At 44.5% G+C, this 19,792-nt stretch overlaps 1 protein-coding gene across 1 annotated transcript in view; it reads right to left on the bottom strand.

Annotated features, from left to right (window-relative positions):
• Positions 1-2,993: 2,993 nt before the first annotated feature.
• The window catches only part of TMEM132D (transmembrane protein 132D), a 706,973-nt gene continuing 690,174 nt past the window's right edge, over positions 2,994-19,792 (bottom strand). Inside the window, exons 6-9 of the mRNA XM_063088166.1 lie at positions 13,180-13,385; positions 10,269-10,542; positions 7,073-7,264; positions 2,994-4,178 (exon numbers count right to left, since the gene is read on the bottom strand). Of these exons, the coding sequence (XP_062944236.1) occupies positions 2,994-4,178; positions 7,073-7,264; positions 10,269-10,542; positions 13,180-13,385 (1,857 nt within the window). The remainder of the gene's footprint in view (positions 4,179-7,072; positions 7,265-10,268; positions 10,543-13,179; positions 13,386-19,792) is intronic.

The raw sequence follows: 19,792 nt of genomic DNA, 5'->3' as shown, positions 1-19,792 counted from the left end.
GGAGATGCATAGGAGCATTCTTCTCTTTCATAAACAATGTACCCTGTCCTAATTGTCTTGAAAACACACGACTCCCTTTGTCTATATTTGCTTTCCCCACTTTTGGGAAGAGACATGTCTGTGGAGAAATATTTCTCTCCTGTAGGAAGAGTGGTGAGATAGATGGCTAATTGAGTTGGCCCTTTGGGTAAAGCAGACACCCTGGGGACAGAGGGGACTCCCGCCCTCAACTCCACTCCCCCTAATAGAGGTCAAGTCAGATAGGAAGCCCCATTTCACCAGAGTCTAAATTTTCAAGTGATGAAAAAAATTCAAAATTTTTAGGTGAAATCATCAGAGTTTTCATCGTTGGCTCAATCTTTATCTATTCTGTAACCTGTTTTATTGTCTTTTATAAAACTTACGACTATATCCAAATTATTTTGTTTGTTGTTTATTCCCTACCCCCCAAGTAAGTAAGGTCTTTGAGAGTAGGTGTGTGTCTGTTGTATTTACTAGTCTATCTCTAGTGCTTACAGTTGTTCCTGTCACAAAGCAGCTGCTCAGTCAATGCTAAGAGAATAAATGAATGACCCATCACTTGCTACTGTTTGCATGAACAGAAAGATTTCATGCAACTTCTCTTTTTGTGGAATTGTCTCAGAGCTGCAGTTGATAAAAATCTAGAGATAGACTTTTTTTTTATCCCAGCCCAGAGTTACTGTGTGCATGTACATGTGAGATCCAAACGGAGGCTGGGATATACACCTGCCTGCCATGGTTCTCACTTAATACCATCAGTCAGCAGGCTTTTAGGAGAGAATTGCACATGTGATTTATTTGCAAATCCTTTCAGGTCCTGAAGGAGAGATACTTAGTGCACAATGCACTTTGTCATCATGTGTCAACTCCCCTTGATGCAGAGAGGAGTATTACACGATGTAAGAGTGTAATTGGATTGTGCTGGGATCCTTAAATCTGCATTTGCATTTACCAAAAGCCAAAGCTATTTTTTTTTATTTTCTGGATAGCCATTTGCAATTGCTGCCAGCCCCTTGGAGGGGGTCACCCTTAGAAAGACAAAGGACAGCCGTAAACCACTGAATGCAAACTTTATATTTACAGTCGGTCAGTTTATAAATATATATTACATTCTTACAATCTACAGTACATTCTACACATAGATGATTTTGGGAGTGGGCAGTGGCTGTGGTATTAAATGGAACTTCACATGGGTAAGAATGGAAAGAAAAAGGAGGAGTTGGCTGAAAGTGAAAGAGTGTCATCAGAACGGAATGGAAGTTTAATCACCAACCAAACACGGTAAATAAACTTGCAGGTGACTTCCTGGCTGCAGGAATCTCAGTCTCAGAGCAAACTGATAGCACCACAGTTGGCAGGGAGAGTGCTAAGGTTGAAAGGGTAAATTGGTGGAATTTACGCACGCACTATCCAAGGAGAATCCAATTCTATGGAGGGAAAGAGACAGAGAGAGGTAGGAAGAGAGAGAGAAGAGGGAGGGAGAGGGAGAAAGGAGGAGGAGGAAGAGGAAAAAGGAAGCGAAGGAGGAGGAGAAAGGGACATATACACACAGAGAAAGAGAGAATCACAGGGACATTTAAGACATTCTCAGAGACAGGAAGCAGAGAGACAGATTCAGAGAGACAGAGACACGCAGAGAAAGAGAGAAATTGCAAAAGAGAGATCTAAAGAACAGAGAGAGAGAGAAAATGACACAGAGGTGAAAATACAAAGAGAGAGAGGGCAGCCTTCAGACAGAGTGTCTCCGAGGAAGAGGCTTACACTCTGCGTGTGGGAGGCCAGGCTTCCCGTGGGGCCCACCTCCCATACACTCGGGGTCCCAGCTCTGCACACCCTGCACAGTCCACATGGACACTCCGACTTGTCTCAACAGCCTCGAGGGCAAATTCTTGGGCAGGAGACTTGACATGAATGTCCCTCTCTTCTTTCTAGAAAAGTGAGGGCAATGTATATCACTTGGTGTTGAATTCACTGTAAATACCACTTACCCCCCAAAGATCAGCCTCTGCAAAGATGGACCATGTGTAAAGTATACCCAGTGGGGACTTCTCTATAGAAGGTCACCTGGGAGTTGACGCAAAGCCCGGGGCAAAGAAAGAGACTCAGGAAATACTAGAAACTGCCCTCCCCTGACCCTTTCACAGATACCAACAGCTTTTGGAAAGACAGCAATGTTGTGGAGAGGTACAAATCTAGACATAGTGAACTTGCTAAAAGGAGCCTGGTTCTTTGAACCTGATTGAAATTCTATGCCCAGGATCCTTAGTTCACCAGAAAAGGAATGCTCTGAATTGCTCAGAGGATTTGCATCTGTTTGCTCTTGGCATGTAGTTACAGAGATCTTTGTGGCCTATTTGCCCACTTGTTCTCTTTCTGTCCTTGTCAGCAATTGCCTTGGTCTGTCAATAACCCAGGCTGACTTTGGCTCAGTCTTTGGGAGATAATAACTCACAATCATGTCTTCTAGAGCTGACCATGGCACAGACTCTGCCTCTGAACACACTCACAGTGAGATATGCCGCTCTAGTTCCAACACCACACATGCTCCCATCGATCCATGGATGCCCAACTTGAGTCTTGCTTTTCTTCCATAGTCTGCAATATTGGATATTGGAGCCATGTGGATTTTGCAATACCTAAATTGCTTTGATTAAAGAGAGAGAGAAAAACTGCTCTTTCCTGGAAACTCTCAGAAGCTCAATGATTGAGAATTCATTTTTGTTCCAAGTTTAAAAAATTTTGCCATGTACGATAAACCTCTGAACTTTGAGCAAGACATCGTACTTGGGAATGTGTGCATCGATGCCAACTCAGGGCCTCCCAGCTGAGCCAGGGTACTTCTCTGGGGCTCTATGGACAGTGTCATCCTTATCTTGTCCCGTCATTTCATTCTCCCCCAGGTGCACCATTGCCATACATCCCAGAATTAAAGGCCGAAAGGTGAGTGGGAAAAATGTCTGTGGATATCTGGCTTACACATTTTCATGTAACCTTTCCATGTAGTCGTGTAGCTCTCTGCAGTCCCCAGCTTCCAGATCCTGGCAGACCCACTTGATGTCATCCTCACTGCTCATCACTATGGAGTTCCCTGTGGGGCACGGGTCATCCGAGGAGATGGTGGTGAAGGTGGTAAATTTCACTCTTTTCCTTTTTGAGGTAGGGGATGTTGGGGGCTCACTTTTCTGATCTTTCCCGTCAGTGATTGTGAGTCCTGAAGGTTTGAACAGCTGCCCATTAATGCTTTTTTGGGAGTTTGTGCTGAGGAGATATTTACTCTCCTCAAAATCCATGCCCCTGTCAATGGCGGTGATTTGCTCATCTTGGGAGGATGCAAAGTTAATGTGATTCTCCAGCAGTTCTGTCCGATTGCTTAACCCAACCCAGTCATGGGAGTGACTCATACCTTCCTGTTCTTCAAAGGGAACCTGTTTGTGCCTGTACTTCAACGCAAAGGTCACACAGTTTATCAAGAAGACCAAAATGGCCAGGCAGAAGACACCCAACAAAGCGTACATCCCAATTTCCAAGTCACTCAGCCCTTTGGATGCCTGCATAAGGTCATTCTCATCCATTTCCCCATTGCTGCTGGGGAGATCTACCTGGGCTGGGAAGCTGGTGAGGTCAATGGGCATGGTCTGCAAATGGTTGTCATCATCTAAAAGGCTTTCCTGGCTGTTCTTCTTCTGGAAGGTTGACCTATCTGTTGTGGTGCCTCTTCCTTCCATGAGTCCCATGGAAGAACTGCTGTAGTACTGTCCTTCTGGACTCCCCCATTCTTGCAAAGGTTTCTTGGGCCTTCTGTCACTGACATTATTTTCCAGGTGAACACCTGCCCCAGTGTATCTGCTGTCACTGGTGTTGTGGTTAGCATCGTTTTGGCCAAATTTAACTTTGATGTTTGCCGTTCCAACAGCTAGCACACTCTTCCGCTTAGATTTCTGGCATGATTCACTGATCACCATTTCAACCCTTACCAGAGCACCTTGTCCTTCAGTTTCAGCAGCAATTATAGGCCACTTGAACTTGGGATCTTGGTGGATAGAGACCACCTTCTCATCCAAGGATGTGGCCATCAAGGAGAAGTCTTTCCCATCATAGATATCTAAGGGTGTAACTGAGCCATCGCTGAACTGGACCCAGCAACTTATGGCTGCTTCCTGCAGAGGAAAATAGGTACGTTAATCAACAGGAGCCTAAAAGCTCATTCAATACCACGTCTTCATAAAATAGACACACAGTGGCAAAAATAATACTATGAAACAAAGAAAACCTTTGAAATGGTGTAGATATAAGATAAAAATGTAAAGCCAAGATAAAACAACAAAATTGGCCAGTATTAAACACTCCATGGTAAGATTTGCTTTTTTTATTTCCCCTGGGGCCACTAAAAGAAAGATGGGCCCTTAGGCTATTCAAGATCTACTATTGCACAATAACAAATATCATGTCAAAGATGTTACTGGTCAGTGGGATCACTTACAACTGTTCCACATTTAAATGAAAAGTATTTATTACATTATTTTTAAGTTGATTTAATACTGAGTCTTCACTTACTACTCACAACACAGATGAAAGCCCCTAATGTAGACAAGATGACCCAGAGGAGCTGCAGGCTTTAGTTTTATTGGTCCTGCCTTCTCTGAGTTCACAGGAATAGGTTTGCACTCATCTGAGGACACAGTCTTGGTTTGGAGGTGTAGAGTTAACCAGCCAGCCAGAGAGAGGCACTCTAGTTGGAAAGTTCCCTCCACCCCAGCCAACTGGAGGAAATTGGGAGACCAAAAGTAGCCAGGGCCAAGGTTCATGCACATTTCAATCTCTTATCTTTTTCACTTTGTTGCTTTAGTCTAACTTTCTTCAGGAATAGTTAGACCAGGCAGACCATGGGAGATAACCTCCAGTGTAACGTAAGCCTTTAGTTTTAGTGAAGACGTCATTATGTTTGGCAGTGAATCAGCAGGCCCATTGCTTCTTTGCTCCTCCTGCCCTCTTGGGGAACCTGCTCCAGCCCACGCCCAGAATGATGAACAACACTAGGAGGCACATGACCCTGCCCACCTGCTTCAGTTGACTGGAAAGAAAGAGACAGCTGCTATTAAAGCCATTAATCTCAGCAGTGCTGAGCTGGCCACCTCTCTCTCTCTCTCTCTTTCTCTTTTAATTTGAAATAAGAAAGACAGAACTGAAGAAGTCAGGTGCAGGAAGATGAGTAGTGGAAGCTGATCTAAAATTGGGGAATGAAGCTCCACTTTGGAGCCACCACAATGGATCATGTATAAGCCAATGTATGGGCACCACATCTATCCATAGGAAGAGAAAATTAAATTACACCAAGATAAAATCGTAGTGGAGGGGGTGACAGTTGACTTTCCATTTCCTTCAAGCTCCTACATCTGGGTTATGTGAGATTCCCTTAATCCTCATGACACATCCCCTGTTACTTAAGCTTGTGTGAGTGGATTTCTCTTTCTTGCAACCAAAGGGCCCCTGACCATGACAGAAGTAAATTTTATGCCGTTATCTTTAGTCTTTGGATGTAAGAGGAAAGTCTCCTCAAATCTGGCAAGTGGCCTGTTCTCCTTCCTTCAGTTCAGCCAACAAATACTTATACTATCAGACATGGGCTTGGACTAGCTGATAAGTGAAAAACTCTGCCCAGACAAAGTGCAAAAGCCACTGAATGTAACACTAATGTACCAGGTTCTTCCAATCTGCTATGAAATCTGAGCAGGAAATTCAAATGCACAATGAATTTCTTGAAATCGTGATGTCAGAGCCAAGTTGCATGCAGGAAGTAAGAGGTATCCAAACCAAACATGGAGAAAATCTCAGGATGTATACAGTGTGTGATGATCAAATCAAGTGCTCAGCTCTGCATGTCAGATGCAGATTAGCTCTTTGGCTTTATTCTAGCTGTGCCTTACCACTTCCTGAACTCCTAACTTGTGGTCACCTGAATTTATCACCCTATAGAGACAGAAAGAAACCTCCAGATATTTCTCCTTTGCTATCTATAACTTGCATCTGGGCTGGCATCCTTCCTTTAGATAAAGGAGATTTTCTTTGGCTAATAATTCATACCTATTACTGGGATCATCCCCTTTTAAGTGTTTTCTAATCCCAAATCCTACACACAAAGACCACAATGTAAGGGCTAAAGGATTACTAACACTCAACCAGGGAGCATTAAGTGGTTGGTACAGGCTGGCACATGGCAGGGCTCTTGTGCCCTGTGGCAAGCTTGATTTTCATGACTTTCTACTATGAACACGGTCACAGCCTCAGCTGATGCAGGAAGGGAGGCTGAGTCTGGCAACCCACTGAGGGGAGAGCTGCGTGGAAAGGGTCCTTGGCTGATGAGGGAAGCTGCCAGAAAAATGTCCTACCTGGGCTGGAGGCCTTCCAGCATCCCCACACAGGGACAACCTCTTTTCCCAGGTGCAGAGAGAATGAACAGCCTGTGACCACTGTCTTTGGTTCTTAAAAGCAAGGCTCACCCAAATCTCTATGTTCTTTCTAAGAAATAATGTTTATCCACCTCTATAGAGGGAGGAGAACATACTACATTTGTAGTCCCCTTTGTTTGGAAACCATTGTCTCCACACACAAACACACACACACACCACATGCACACATAACACACAATACATTCACAACACATGCACATATACAGATGGGCACATATGCAACACAAATATACAGAAAACACACACAGCACACAATACTTACACAAGATACACACATACCTATCTATATATGCATACACATACACACATATACAACACACACACAACACACATACATATACAAAACACAATATACACACACACACACACACACACAACTCACGCTTTATTAGCACACACTGGTTTCAAGTAAAGTAAGAGAAAATCATGACCAACAGTACTTCTATTTCTTCCCCGAGCTAAACTGTAAACTATGTGGAATAATCTCCACTCTTTCACAGTCCCCAGACCTGTTACCCCATTCTCACATTGGACCTCCTGACAGGGGACCCACCTGATGCATGTCACCAGCCCTGCCTCCATACCTGCTTGGGCCTCTGCAGGAGTTCCTGAGCCACTGCTGTGGCAAAGATGGCTCTGTTGCTCCCTGGGCTGAGCTGCAGGGAGAGTGAAAGCCCCGTCACCAGCTGGACCCCGAGATCTGTGATAGTCACCTTCTCATCCAGCACGGTAATGGTCTTTTCAGCCAGGATGGCATCTGACAGAGGTGACAGGATCTGGAGGGCAGAACCAACATAGAAGGAGAGGTTTTTGGTGGCCCCAGCAATCATCTAATCACACAAACAATGCTGCATGCAGAGCAAGGACATGAGCCAGGGACAGCCCGTGAGCCAGGATGAACATGCATCCTTCTAAAACATGTGTTTTGCTTGTGAACATGGAATGTAGTTTTTACATAACAGAATTTCCTGCCATACACTACCCTCATTCTGGACAGGAGAAATGAACATTTGCATTAATCTGCGGACTAACTTTGTGATTCTTCAACAGCACAGATCATCTCTTCTATTATTTAGTGCACATTTTGTTTAAAATTATTTACTTCAATTAAATGATTAAAAAAAAAAAACAACCTTCATTGCACGAAAGAACAATGGGCTTGATATACTAGTCAAATACTTATATATTTCTCTCTCACTCATGAAAATCAATGTGAAGGTGGAGCTTGCTAGCCCAGGTTCCATACTAACTCATGCTGTGTGCCACTGGGAGTCCACGTACCTCACTTTGGGAAATGCTGAGTTGTGATGCTCAGTTAATTTTGGAAAAACACCTTGCATCCTCTGATAAACATAGGTTTGGAGTCTTTATCTCTGGTGCCAAAATCCCAAAGTCTCATTTCTCATCCTGCCCTGCAGAGACCTGAGAAATGAGGCTTATGTCCAATTAAAACCCTGGACACGAAATCCTGCTTTTGAAGTACATTTGTGGAATGACTTTTCATTTCTCTCCTCTTACCCCTTACACAAATTATGAAGAGCTGGCTTAGGCTGTTCACAGTGGATGAAATGGGTTTCATATTCCACTTGCTTTCTTGATCTCTGACTTTTTTTTCAAGGTTTTGGTGATATTTATGAGGATGTATGTCAAAAAAGCAATTTTTCCCATGGCTCCTGAAGCCCAGAAATCAAAGCTCAATATTTCTATCCAAATACCATCTTTAGTTTCTGGGTCTCATTATAACAATACAAATGGGAGTGAGCCTGAGATATGAGTCCCCAGAATCAAGTGGGCAGGTGAATTGATAACTTAGGAGGACACAGTGGGGACAAATAAAAGGGGAGAACTAAGTGTCTCAGGAGTCAATGACCCACCAGGACAGCTTCCACCTTTAATGCATAGGAAGCCTGCCTGTTTCCTCCTTCATATTATCTGATCTCTGAACTCTATGTTATTTCCTCTTTGCACTTAAATGATCACTTGGAATGAGTGGTTAATTCCAAATTCTCCTTTTCTTCCCAGTTTCCAGGTGTCATCATTAGTATAGCCTATGAATTTATTGCAGGAACTCAGGTCTTTCAACTTCTTAGTCAATAGTGGACATTGAAATCTATGAGGCAGGTATATTTTGTTTGATATATACATATATATTACTTTAAAATAGAATTAATGGTCATCAAAACCAGAAGATTTTACTTAAAAAGATAGATTTTCTCTCTTCTGGAAAAGTAACATCTGGCCACACTAGTCTTGCATTTCTTCTTGGCACCTTTTGGGTACGAGTAGCAGCCTGTGCCCGCACCACAGTCCTCACCACTCCCTATCATCTTCCTAATACTCGGAGCAAAATTGGCCAACATTGGGCCAGCCTTTGGCTCACTTGGGAGAGTGCAGTGCAGATAACACCAAGGCCAAGAGTTCGGATCCCTATATAGGAATGGCTGGTTAGCTCGCTTGGGAGAATGTGGTGCTGACAACACCAAGTCGAGGGTTAAGATCCCTTACCAGTCATTAAAAAAAAAAAAAAAAGAAAATCAGCCGCCATCTTTCAGCTCACATTCAACCTTCTCCCTTCCCTGATGGTGCCTTCTCAGCTTTTTTTTTTTTTTTTTTGGTGCATATTTGTGGGGTGGAGTTTGCTGTTTCAAGACGTGAATATACTATACATTGATTCAGTCAGGGTCGACAGCATAGCTATTCTTTCTATCTAACATATTGATTATACATATTTGTGGAGTACAAAGTTGAATATCAATACAAGTATACAATGTGTGATGATCAAATCAGGGTAATTAGCATATTCATCATTACAAAAACTAATCATTTCTTTGTGAGGAGGACATTCAATGTCCTCTCTTCTAGCAGATAGCACAGCTTTGCACTTGTTACCTTCTCAGTCTTTAGAGATCATTTGTGCATGTGACTACTAGTCTATAGCCCAAACCCATTTGTTTTTCTCTTTGAATAAAATGATCTCTTTTAAATACCAGCCAAGTTTCCAGAATAGATATGTTTTAAATCTTCCCTAATCCAGTATAGTTTCAGCTATAAGGATTCCTCATGCACAGCTGTTTTGGAAACCTCACAGATGGCCTGATAAGATGATCACCTCTCTTCCACATGGGGCAGTTATTGAGGAATAAATTCTTCCTTTGTTCTCAGGGTGGAGATAAATGACCAAGCCCACATTAAGCTCCCAGAGCAACGTTTTGTGAAAGTGTTTGTTTCAAACACCCCAGTGTTGCTCGCTGCTCCACTCCATTCCCTGGGCCCCAGGAGTAGTGTCCACCAGACCAACGGAGTCATAATAACTTTTTTCCTTGTTTATGCACATTTCTGAGATGCTCATGTTCTCATCAGGCCTGAAGTTGCATCTTGGTTAAAAGCAGCAACAATATCATGGTGGGATGGCAAGTTTTTAGGTGGAGTGACCAGGCAAGAAGAGCTTGCTGGCCATGCCCACGATTCAAGTTAGCTCACCTTTAGAGCTTATTTCCCAAGATGGTAACACCTACCATGGCTCAGGGGAAAATAATGGGCTGGTGTTTTAAATAGGACCAACCAGAGAAGTCAGTACAGCATTTCTCAAGTGTAAGTCGTATGTGAAGGATTTTAAGATTTTTGTTGCATCATTATACCACTTATATTGTTTACTTGAAAATTTCTTTAAACTTACTCACTCTAAAAATAGATAACATTTTAAGCTGTGACAACTGAATTTTCATCTGGGCAGAGCAGAGACAGGAAGATAGAAAGTCCTTGCCTTTGGGGATTTCTTACCTGAATGGTGGTCATCCCAAGCTCCTGTCCGATCAGGATCTGCCCCCCTTGCAACTTGGCGATCCTGGGCTCCTCCACCTGCATGAAGTCATTGATCAGCTCCGTGATGTCCACTTGCCAGTCCGAGCCCAACAGGTGGGCCAGGTGTCCCCCAGGGCCAGCCGCCTCAGCCACAAACTGGGTCAAGACCCGCACCATGGCGTGCTGGTACTGCAGGGTGCAGCCCCGGCCCCTCCTCTCATCGTCCTCCTCTTCCTCGCTGTCCCGGGCTGGTCTGTCAAAGAGTCAGTTCAGGTTAGCAGACACTTATTTGTTGGACCGACTGTTTGGGGCTGTGAGTGAAGCCCAGCGGGGGCTGCAAAGCTGAGTGTGGTTTACAGCTCAGACAAACACACAGAGGTGATATCCAGAGCATTTAACCACTGGTATGGCATGAGGACTTGTCCATCAGAATGGACTGGGGTGGCATGCAGAGTTTAAGATGTTCCCGAAGATCCCCCACCTCCTGATGTTTACTCAGTATAATCCTCTCCCCTTTAGTGTGGCTGAACCTAGTGTCTTTCTTCCAATGTAAAGATGATAGCAAAAATTATCGGATGGTCACTTTCAGGGTTATATTTTAAAAGACTGTGACTTCTGCCTTGCTGTGTTCTCTTTCCTTGGTCCTTCTCACCCGGTCGCTCTGATGAAGCCAGATGCCCTGTTGTGAGCTGCCCTGTGGTGACATCCACCTGGCTATAAATGGAGAGAGTGGCCTCTGGCCAACAGCCTCTGAGGAATGGAGACCCGCCAGCAACCACAGGAGTGAGCCTGGGTATAGGTCCCACCCCCCATGAGCCTTGAGAGGAGACCCCAGCCCCACTTCCAATTGTGTTGCAGCCTGTCAGAGACCCAGCTCAGAGGACCCAGCTAAGCCACGCCTGGATTCCTGGTCCATAGAAACTGTGAGATAATACAAGTTGTTCTTTTAAGCCACACTAAGTATTAGGATAATTTTTGAACCACTGAGTTTGGGGATAGGCCACTAAGTTATGTACAGCAATAGATAACTAATATGATATGGCTATGGATGGCTGGCATAGCCCTATAAACAGCACACAAAGGAGGTGGGTCTCTAACCCACAGTAAGGTAAAATGGGATAAGAATGGTAGAAAGTGCCAGGACGGTGTGGAGGAGAACGGTTCTGTCCTAGTCTCCATTGGAACAACAGCTGCTCACCTCTCAGACTGGCTCTGTTCTTGGATCTGAACCAAACAGCTGTGACAGCATCTGGGAGGTGCCACGATCAGACCTGACCAGCTCCATGGTAAGCTTTTCCCTACAGTTTCTCCCCTCTGCAGGAACAAATGTAGCTCCTTAACCCACCCTCCCAGCTCAACACCGGACACCCCAGTGATTAAGACAAGGATTACTGCTGAAACCATCTTTCAATTGTACAGGGGACCCACAGCCTTCATCCTTGAAGTACTGCCTCTCTCAGGGGTCACAAGGACTAAAGGAGGAGACTTCTGTGAGTGTGGTCAATATCCAGATGGAGCCACTTGTGCCAAACCCAAACAAAATAGTGTCAGGAGGCTGAGAAGGGAGGGCCCTCATGCACAATTGCCCATGGTAAGGACTATTACAAAGACTGTGAAGGGCTCGTATGCACATATGAGCATGCCTGTAATAAGTTTTGCCAAGGACTTTCCAAACTGCAGCTTGCTACACAAGTTACAAGAACAGGTAGCTGGATGCACAAAAACACTTGCCCAAAACACTGTCCTAATGAATTAATGTCAACCCCTGCAACAAGCCCCTGTAACCAATGTTCACTTTGTTTCAAAACACATTGTGTGTACTCTGCGTTTCATCTTTAAAAATCACCATTCTTTGCTTCCCTGGATATGCCTGTAATCTATCATAGCCTTCATATCCCAGATTTGCAAATTCCCCACTCATTCATGATTAAACTCAATATTTTTAGAGAGCTTCTCTCTGTTTGTTATTTAGGTTGACACAAGGGAAGGAATAGAACAATTATCTCTCAGATAAGTACCCATTCTATGCCCCCTGCTGAGTACACTGACTCCAGGAATATTTCCTTGTCTAATTCTGCATATGCTTACTTTGGTATTCCATGTGTCTTTAAGGGAGGAATCCTCATTCTTGGGTTTCTTTGAGATGACAATATCTATGGAGAGCCTGAGCTTCTAGAACTCTCCTTACATGGTAATCATTGGGTTTCCTGAAGGTGGATGATGAAAACTCCATAACTCTATCAAATATAATCAGAGAAATGGACCAGGAACATAGTTGACAAGCTTTAGACCTCATTTCAATAAGGTGAAAGGAGCTCAGAGCTGCTGGGCTGGGGGCATGGAGAAGCAGCTCAGGTCAGGCAGGATCTGTTCAGATGTATCTCCAGTGGACATCTGTTGTTTGATCCTTTGCAGCATCAATCCTCCCTTCTCCTGCTATTGATCCATTGATTCCGGCAGGATTGAACTCTTTCTCTGCTCCTCTGGCTCCAGCTCTGGGAGATTGTGGCTGAAGCCTAGCCAGCCACTCAGTGTATTCTATCCACTTGCCTGCAGTAACTAGATCAAGGATGGACACACAACCCAAGTGAAGATCAGGCTTAAATCCTGGACATTTATTGGGAAAAGTGGGATAGAGAGTATGCAATTTCTGCTGGAGTTGCAGAGAAGATAGGATGAAAGTCTGAAACCTCATGAGAAAAGCTTGATAGAGGATAAAGCCATCACAGAGCAAATCAGAGCTGACAGATGTAGAGAGACTCAGTCCTTAAGGTATCATGAGAATCCCCGGATCCAGTCATGTCTGAAATTAACCACCCTGCACATTTCCTTCTTAGCCTAAACACATTTGATGTGGGTTTCTGTCATGGAGTCTGATGAACACAACTACCTTTTGTTGGTGATGATAGGCACTCTCCAGCCCTTGATCTGGTTGAGCTCAGCATCTGAGACCTCAATCTGCAGTGGGAGCCGGGGCACCCACACTGTCATCTCCAGAGGACTGTTGAGGTGCTGGTAGGTGAAGTTGACCACCACGTTAACCTTGCCTTTCATTTCTTTCCCATTAACAAAGACGTAGTCACATCTGTCAGAAACCTGTGGAGAGGGGAAAAAGAAATGGGGAGGCAGGTGAGCTTTCATCTTATTTTAAGGATAGCATGAGGAAGAGGGATAGAAAATACCATGGCTATTTTGGGGTAACTACTGTGAAGTGTAAATCCTAGTGCAGAGAGATATTGGTTGATGCTTTTCATCATAGAAGATGCTGTTATGATAGATGCCATTGGAGCAACATTTCCTGGGGTCCGCTTACCTGGTTTGGTAGACTCACCTCCCAAGTGCTGCAGGTGAGCTGCTAAAAACTTATGCTGCATCTTCTCTAGAAGATCACCTTTAGGTGAGAGGAGCTGTCTCCCTCACAGTTACCTGGGAGTTATATACCGCCCATTGCACTTCTCCACCTCGTGACTAACTGGTGGGGTACAAAAGCCAACCTCTGCCTCAAGGAGAAGCAAACTGTGTGGTATAGTTTGTCATCCAGATCTTCTCATGGGACCTGGCTACGCTGCACCTGAAACCTCCTGGGATCCTGTGTAGTTCTCTCTTTTCCCCACCCTACTTTCTTCACCCCCATACAGGTGTATCCTGAGAACTTCCTCAATCAATTATGTGCAGCCCACTTTCCCTCTCGGTTGTGGGGTGGACTCTGAAGTGCACTCTGCAGGGATCCTTTGAGGGTTTCCGTGGAATTTCTCCCACATTGCTCTTCAAGCTAGCTAGCTCCATCAATGTCTCCTAGTGGTCTCTCTTCCTTCCATGTGTCCTGTCTTCTGCCCACCTCACTCTGCATCCAGGGAACACCCCCCAAATAAACCCCTGCTCTTAAGTGCATGTCTTAGGCTCTGCTTTCCAGAGAATTCAAACATGTGAACTCATTTCATCCTTGAAACAACCACAATTCCAGGCACTCCTGTTAGTCCCACATTCCAGAAGAAGAACCTGAGAGTGAAGGAGTCTGCCTATGATCCTCTGCCACTCAGCCCTGGGAGGATGGCTCCAGAGCCCACATCCTCAACTACTGCCCATACACAGGATGCTTCTTTCCACCAATATTCACGAGAAGAACCAACCTTGTCTGGCCTTTGTCTTCCAGCTTTCCAGGGAAGAACTATGCATCCTTTGGGTTTTTTCCCAAACAAGAGTTGGGGTAAGTCTTTGCGGGGGGGGGGACACAGTAGGCTGAATAATGGCCCCTAAAGATTCACATCCTAATCCCTGAAACCTGTACATGTTAACTTATTTGTCAAAAGGAATTTGTAGATGTGGCTAAAGTAAAGATCCCTCCCACCAGCTTTATTGGCAAATAAGTAATTGATGAATAAAATTGAAAATATTTAAGGTGTACAACATGACGTTTCGGTATGCATGTATATTGTGAAATGATTATTGCAATCACGTTAGTTCCCATATCCGCCACCTCCCATAGTCATGTGTGTGTGCATGTGTGGTGAGAAGATTTAAGATCTACTCTCCTGGAAAATTTCAAGTGTATGATCCAGTGTTATTAAATATAGTTATGCTGTATATTATATCCCCGAAAGGTATTTAACCTATATAACTGAAATTTTGAGTCCTTTGACCAATATCTCTCCATTTCCCCTACCACCAGCCCCTGGCAGCCACCATTCTACTCTCTGTTTTTATGAGTTTGCCTTTTCTAGATTCCACATATAAGTGAGATCATGCGGTATTTGTCTTTCCGTGCCTGGCTTATTTCACATTGCATAATGTCCTCCAAGTTCATCCATGTTGTCACAAATGGCAGGATTTCCCTTTTGTTAAAGGCTGAATAGTATTCCATTGTAAACATATACCACATTTTCTTTATCCATTCATCCATTGATGGGCACCTAATTTGTTTCTATGTCTTGACTATTGTAAATAATTAAATTAAACATCCTGAGATGAGGAGATTATTTTAGATAATTTGGGTGGGCCGCAAATGTAATGCCACTGTCCTTAGAAGAGGGAGGCAGAAGGAGATTCAACTATGGCTGCAGAAAAAGGTGCTGTGACCACAGAAGCTGCTTTGCTGCCAGCTTTGTAGAAGGGCTGATGTAGGAGAAAAGGTGACTCTGGAAGCTGGGAAATACAGGGATGCGGATTCTCTCCTATAGCCTTCGGAGGGAGTGCAGCCTGCCAACAGCGAACCTGATTTCAGACTCTGGCCTTCAGAACGATGGGAGAATGGATAAGTGTTTATTGTTTTACAAAGCCACTGAGTTTGTGGTAGTTTTTTTACAGCAGCCGTAGGAAACTTATCCAGAGAGGAGAGGAGCATGAACTGCAGAGCCACAAAAGTGTTCTCCTTCCACGGGCATTGCTGGTTAAGCTTGGAGATGGGATGGGCGGAGCCAGGAACCCCCATTTACTGAGGACCTAATAGACGCCAGGGTTGGCAGCTGAACATGTTGCAAGTATCATCTCATCTAGCGCTCACAGAAGCCCTGGGAGGCAGGCACTATTGTCATCCTCTTTTCACCATGATGAATGAACCTGAGGCCTGGAGATATTGCAACTTTCCCAAGGACATGAAGCTGGAAAGTGGCAAAGACTGAATTCAGCCCCAGTGGGCATCCTGCTGCCTTCCTCTCCACGGCAGGTGGGTCCTTCCTGCCTGACAGCTCTCCTGCAGTCTGTCTTTGTAAATGGATGAAAACTTCCCTTTAGCGCTTGAAGGGGTGTGAAGAAAAGCAAAGCAGAAATTACTACATTGCTCAAACATCATAAAATGCATTTCCAATGCAGGTCCCTTTCGTCTTCGCACTGAGGCACACAGAGATGAAATGCACAGGAGGGGTTGTTGCAAGGCTCGGCCTCGGCTGAGGGTAATCGATAACTCTGAATAGAAATGTGGGCCCAGATCCATTTATGAGTTGCCAATAGCCAAAGAACTTAAATCTGATTGAAAGTCAAATGGAACAAGCTCCAGAGGTTTTATTATACTTCGTGGCCTGGCCACTGCTCTCCCTGCTTCAGGGGCCAGGAAGTCTTTAATCTGAGGCTTTCTGAACCTTTCCCCCTTTCAAGTCTTCTATTTCTAGCTCAGGCTGAATTGCCACAGACAATCAGGCTTCTTGAGCAAAAGAAAGAGAGAGAACAGGAAGAGAGATGGGGGATAGAGAGAGAAAAACAGAGAAAAAAAGAGAGAAAGAAGGAAACAGACAGAGATAAAGAGAAGTAGGGAGGAAGGAAGGAAGGGAGGGAGGGAGGGAGGAAGAAAGAAAATATTGAAACGAATGACTGATAAGGCTCATTTTCAGAGAAACAAGCTCTTTCATGAATTTAACTCTGGGCCCTCTTGCCAAACCAGGTGTTCTAAGAAAACCATCCGTGTGCTCCCTTTGGGAAAGCTAGCCACCAACATGCTCCTCTCCACTGAGTGAAGTGGATGCCTGGCTGTACTAGGCATAGCTGTGAGTGTAAAACTCAGACTTTTTTTAAAAAACTGAATGTTTATTCTTTGAGGTAATAAGAAAAAGTGGGAAGTAGATATTGATAAAATTGAGGCAGTCTGTGCCTAGGACTCCAAACTGCAGTGTGGTGCAGGGCAGGGGTGTGTGTGTGTGTGTGTGTGTGTGTGTGTGTGTGTGTGTGTGTGTGTGTGTGTGTGTGTGTGTGTGTGTGTGTGTGTGTGTGTGTGTGTGTGTGTGTGTGTGTGTGTGTGTGTGTGTGTGTGTGTGTGTGTGGTGCTGTTTAGGTCAGGTAATAAAGACAAGCAATATATTCGGGTGGAGGACCTGTGTACCAAGACAGTCAGCAGAACTGTTTGCTAATGAGTTCTGGTTCTTCTTCAGGCCCATGTTAGGCTGGTCCTTCTAGTTCATTTGTTGTTGGGTGAGGATGTGACCGTGTGGGCCAATGTGATGTGAACAGGAGAGATAGATGTCATCTCCTTGCTGGAACATTTAATTTTCGAAGACGTACTGCCCAGAGTTTGCCTTTCCTTGAACGTGGTGGTTGTCAGTGTTTGAGGTAGTGGCTGCTCATCAGCCTGGGGTCTTAGTGTCTGTGATAGACAGAGCCTCCTGCAAAGCCACTGTGGACAGGGAGTAAAGATATATGAGTGTACCTCAAAACGTTCATGGAAAGATTCGTATTATCTTTTAATTCTGCTTTTTCCACAAACAATTTAAAGTACTGTTTTACACCTTTCTATTTTAAGTCATTGAGATTTTGGCTTATTCAATACTTCACTTACACTGAGCTTATCCTGACTGCTGCAACATGCATGGAACACATTCTGATCGCTGTATTAATAAAAACAGAATGCACCAAATTAATGGATTTGATAGGTGAGGTCTGGGTGAATAAGATGGATGAAGACAGATAAGATAATGAGGCGGTGGCTATGAAGATTCTAATTTTTGCTAATACAAAATGAGCCAAGAATGTAATTGGGGTCTGTCCTGTGGGGCAGAGGCCTCTGTTACAATCAGGCTGCATACACATCACTTCCGAACATCCAAGTTATGAGATGTCCCCCTCCTAATGTTAATGGCTTTCCAATGATTAAATTTGTATGCCAACGAAGTAAATAAAAATCAGGGAGGACTGACACAGCCTCACAAGATTCACCTTGGAGGAGGGTTTGGGAGAAGCTGGGGGAGGATTTGAGCAGAATACAAAGATTGAGGTCTCATGGGGGAAAGACTTTGGTAGTAAATAAAAGGGGTTTTATTGAGCCTATGTGCTTGCCAGTTTTTGGACATGACACACACACATGAATCACTTGCTTTTTAAAATTTAACTTTAAATTAAAAAAATTAAAAAAATACATTCTATTGGGTATATTTGAGATATACAACAAGATGTTATGAGATACATATAGATACTAAAAAGGTTACTGCAGTGAAGCAAATTAACATATCCATCATCTCACAGTTACGCATTTCTTGCATGTGTGTGTGTGGCAAGAGCAGCTAAATTCTACTCAGCATGAATCCTGTAGATGGTACAGTTCTATTACCTACAGTCCTCACTTTGCACATTAGATCTCTAGATTTGTTCATGGTGTATATCTGCTACTTTGTATCCTCTGACCTATATCTTTTCCCACGCATTTCCTGCCCATACCCCGCCACCCACCAGTAACCACTGTTGGAATCCCATGATTTCAAATCAAAGGTACTACAGAGTCCCTGCCTGTTGCCTCTCTCTGTGGAGGGGACCCCAGCCTAGCAGGCGTCAGCTGTGATCAGCTGGGGTGGCTACAAGTTATGGCTGTGGCCACCTGGATAGTTCTTTCTGTTTCTTGTTGATACCAAATATGTTCAAACCTGTGTAGACGAAGCAGAAAGAGGGTGGGAGTACAAAAATACCGCTCTGGGTTCTGGAGAAGGTGTTTGAGAAATTCTGTGCCAGGCAGGGTCACCAATGATTTACCCAAACCATCTTCTGTCCCAGTTTCAGTGAGAAGACACCTTCCTGCCCCAAGCTCCTCACCTCCACCCAGGGGCAGGCTCTGCAAGCTGCACACAGCCTGGGGGACTGGGCAGGGATGAACAGCTGACCGAAGCTGAGCATGGGATTCTGTCTTTCAGGAATCTGGAATTGGTGCAAAGACTCACACCAACCCATACCAGGTCCTTGTGATGGGAGAAGATAGGAGGCTGGGGCTATGTGGACATGGAGCTTAAAAGGCCAGTCTGGAGAAAGACACAGATATAATAGCTGCTTGATAGGAGTGAAAAAGGGAGAGAGAAAGAGAGGGAGAGAGAGAAAGGCAAAGAGAGAGAGAGAGAAGAAGAGAGACAGAGAGAGAGAGAAACAGTGAGTGAGAGGGGAGGAGAGAGCAAGGAAGCAGTCGGGGGACAGGAGGAGAAGACACTGCCTTTCTCTGATGACCACCCAGTTCCCACCTCTAATCCCTCTGGGCCCAACTTCACTTCCTGCTCTTAGATTCCTTCAGAGCCTCCTGTATCTGCCCAAACATTTCCCCTTTTTTTGCTCACATCAGTTTTCACAGGTTTCTGTGATGTGCAATCAGACAATTCCTGATTAAAGGACTAAGATATGTCTCTGACAGGAGACACCAGCTTTGATGCAGCATGTCAAGGAGGCGCCAAGGTGGGGAGGGGTGGGCATGCTCTGCCCCGGCAGGAAGGAGTATTTTATCAACAATTTTGCTTAGAAAAGTTGGCGCATGGGATGATGAGCTGTGGACCAGCTGCTTGTTAGTTTTATTATCATTTAGGAATATCCATAGGCAACATACTTGCTAGTGCCTGCTCTGGGACAGACTGCTCCAGTGTGCACACCCCCTCCCCCACATAGGATTCCTCACAGCTCTGCTGATCACTCGGGGTTCAGAAGGTCATCGTGCGCATGTGCTGGCTGGTCTATCCAGCACTCATTTCTCATTCTCTTCATAACAGCATGCTGCCCTCTTCTGGGGGAATTACCCTCATGACTCTGCTGAGGCTGAGCCTCTGTCCCCAAGA

This window comes from Cynocephalus volans, chromosome 2 (genome assembly GCF_027409185.1).
Source record: "Cynocephalus volans isolate mCynVol1 chromosome 2, mCynVol1.pri, whole genome shotgun sequence".
In the NCBI taxonomy this organism is placed as follows: Eukaryota; Metazoa; Chordata; class Mammalia; order Dermoptera; family Cynocephalidae; genus Cynocephalus; species Cynocephalus volans.
The sequence above is the reverse complement of the archived record's forward strand: the minus strand, read 5'-3'. Positions and strand labels throughout refer to the sequence as shown.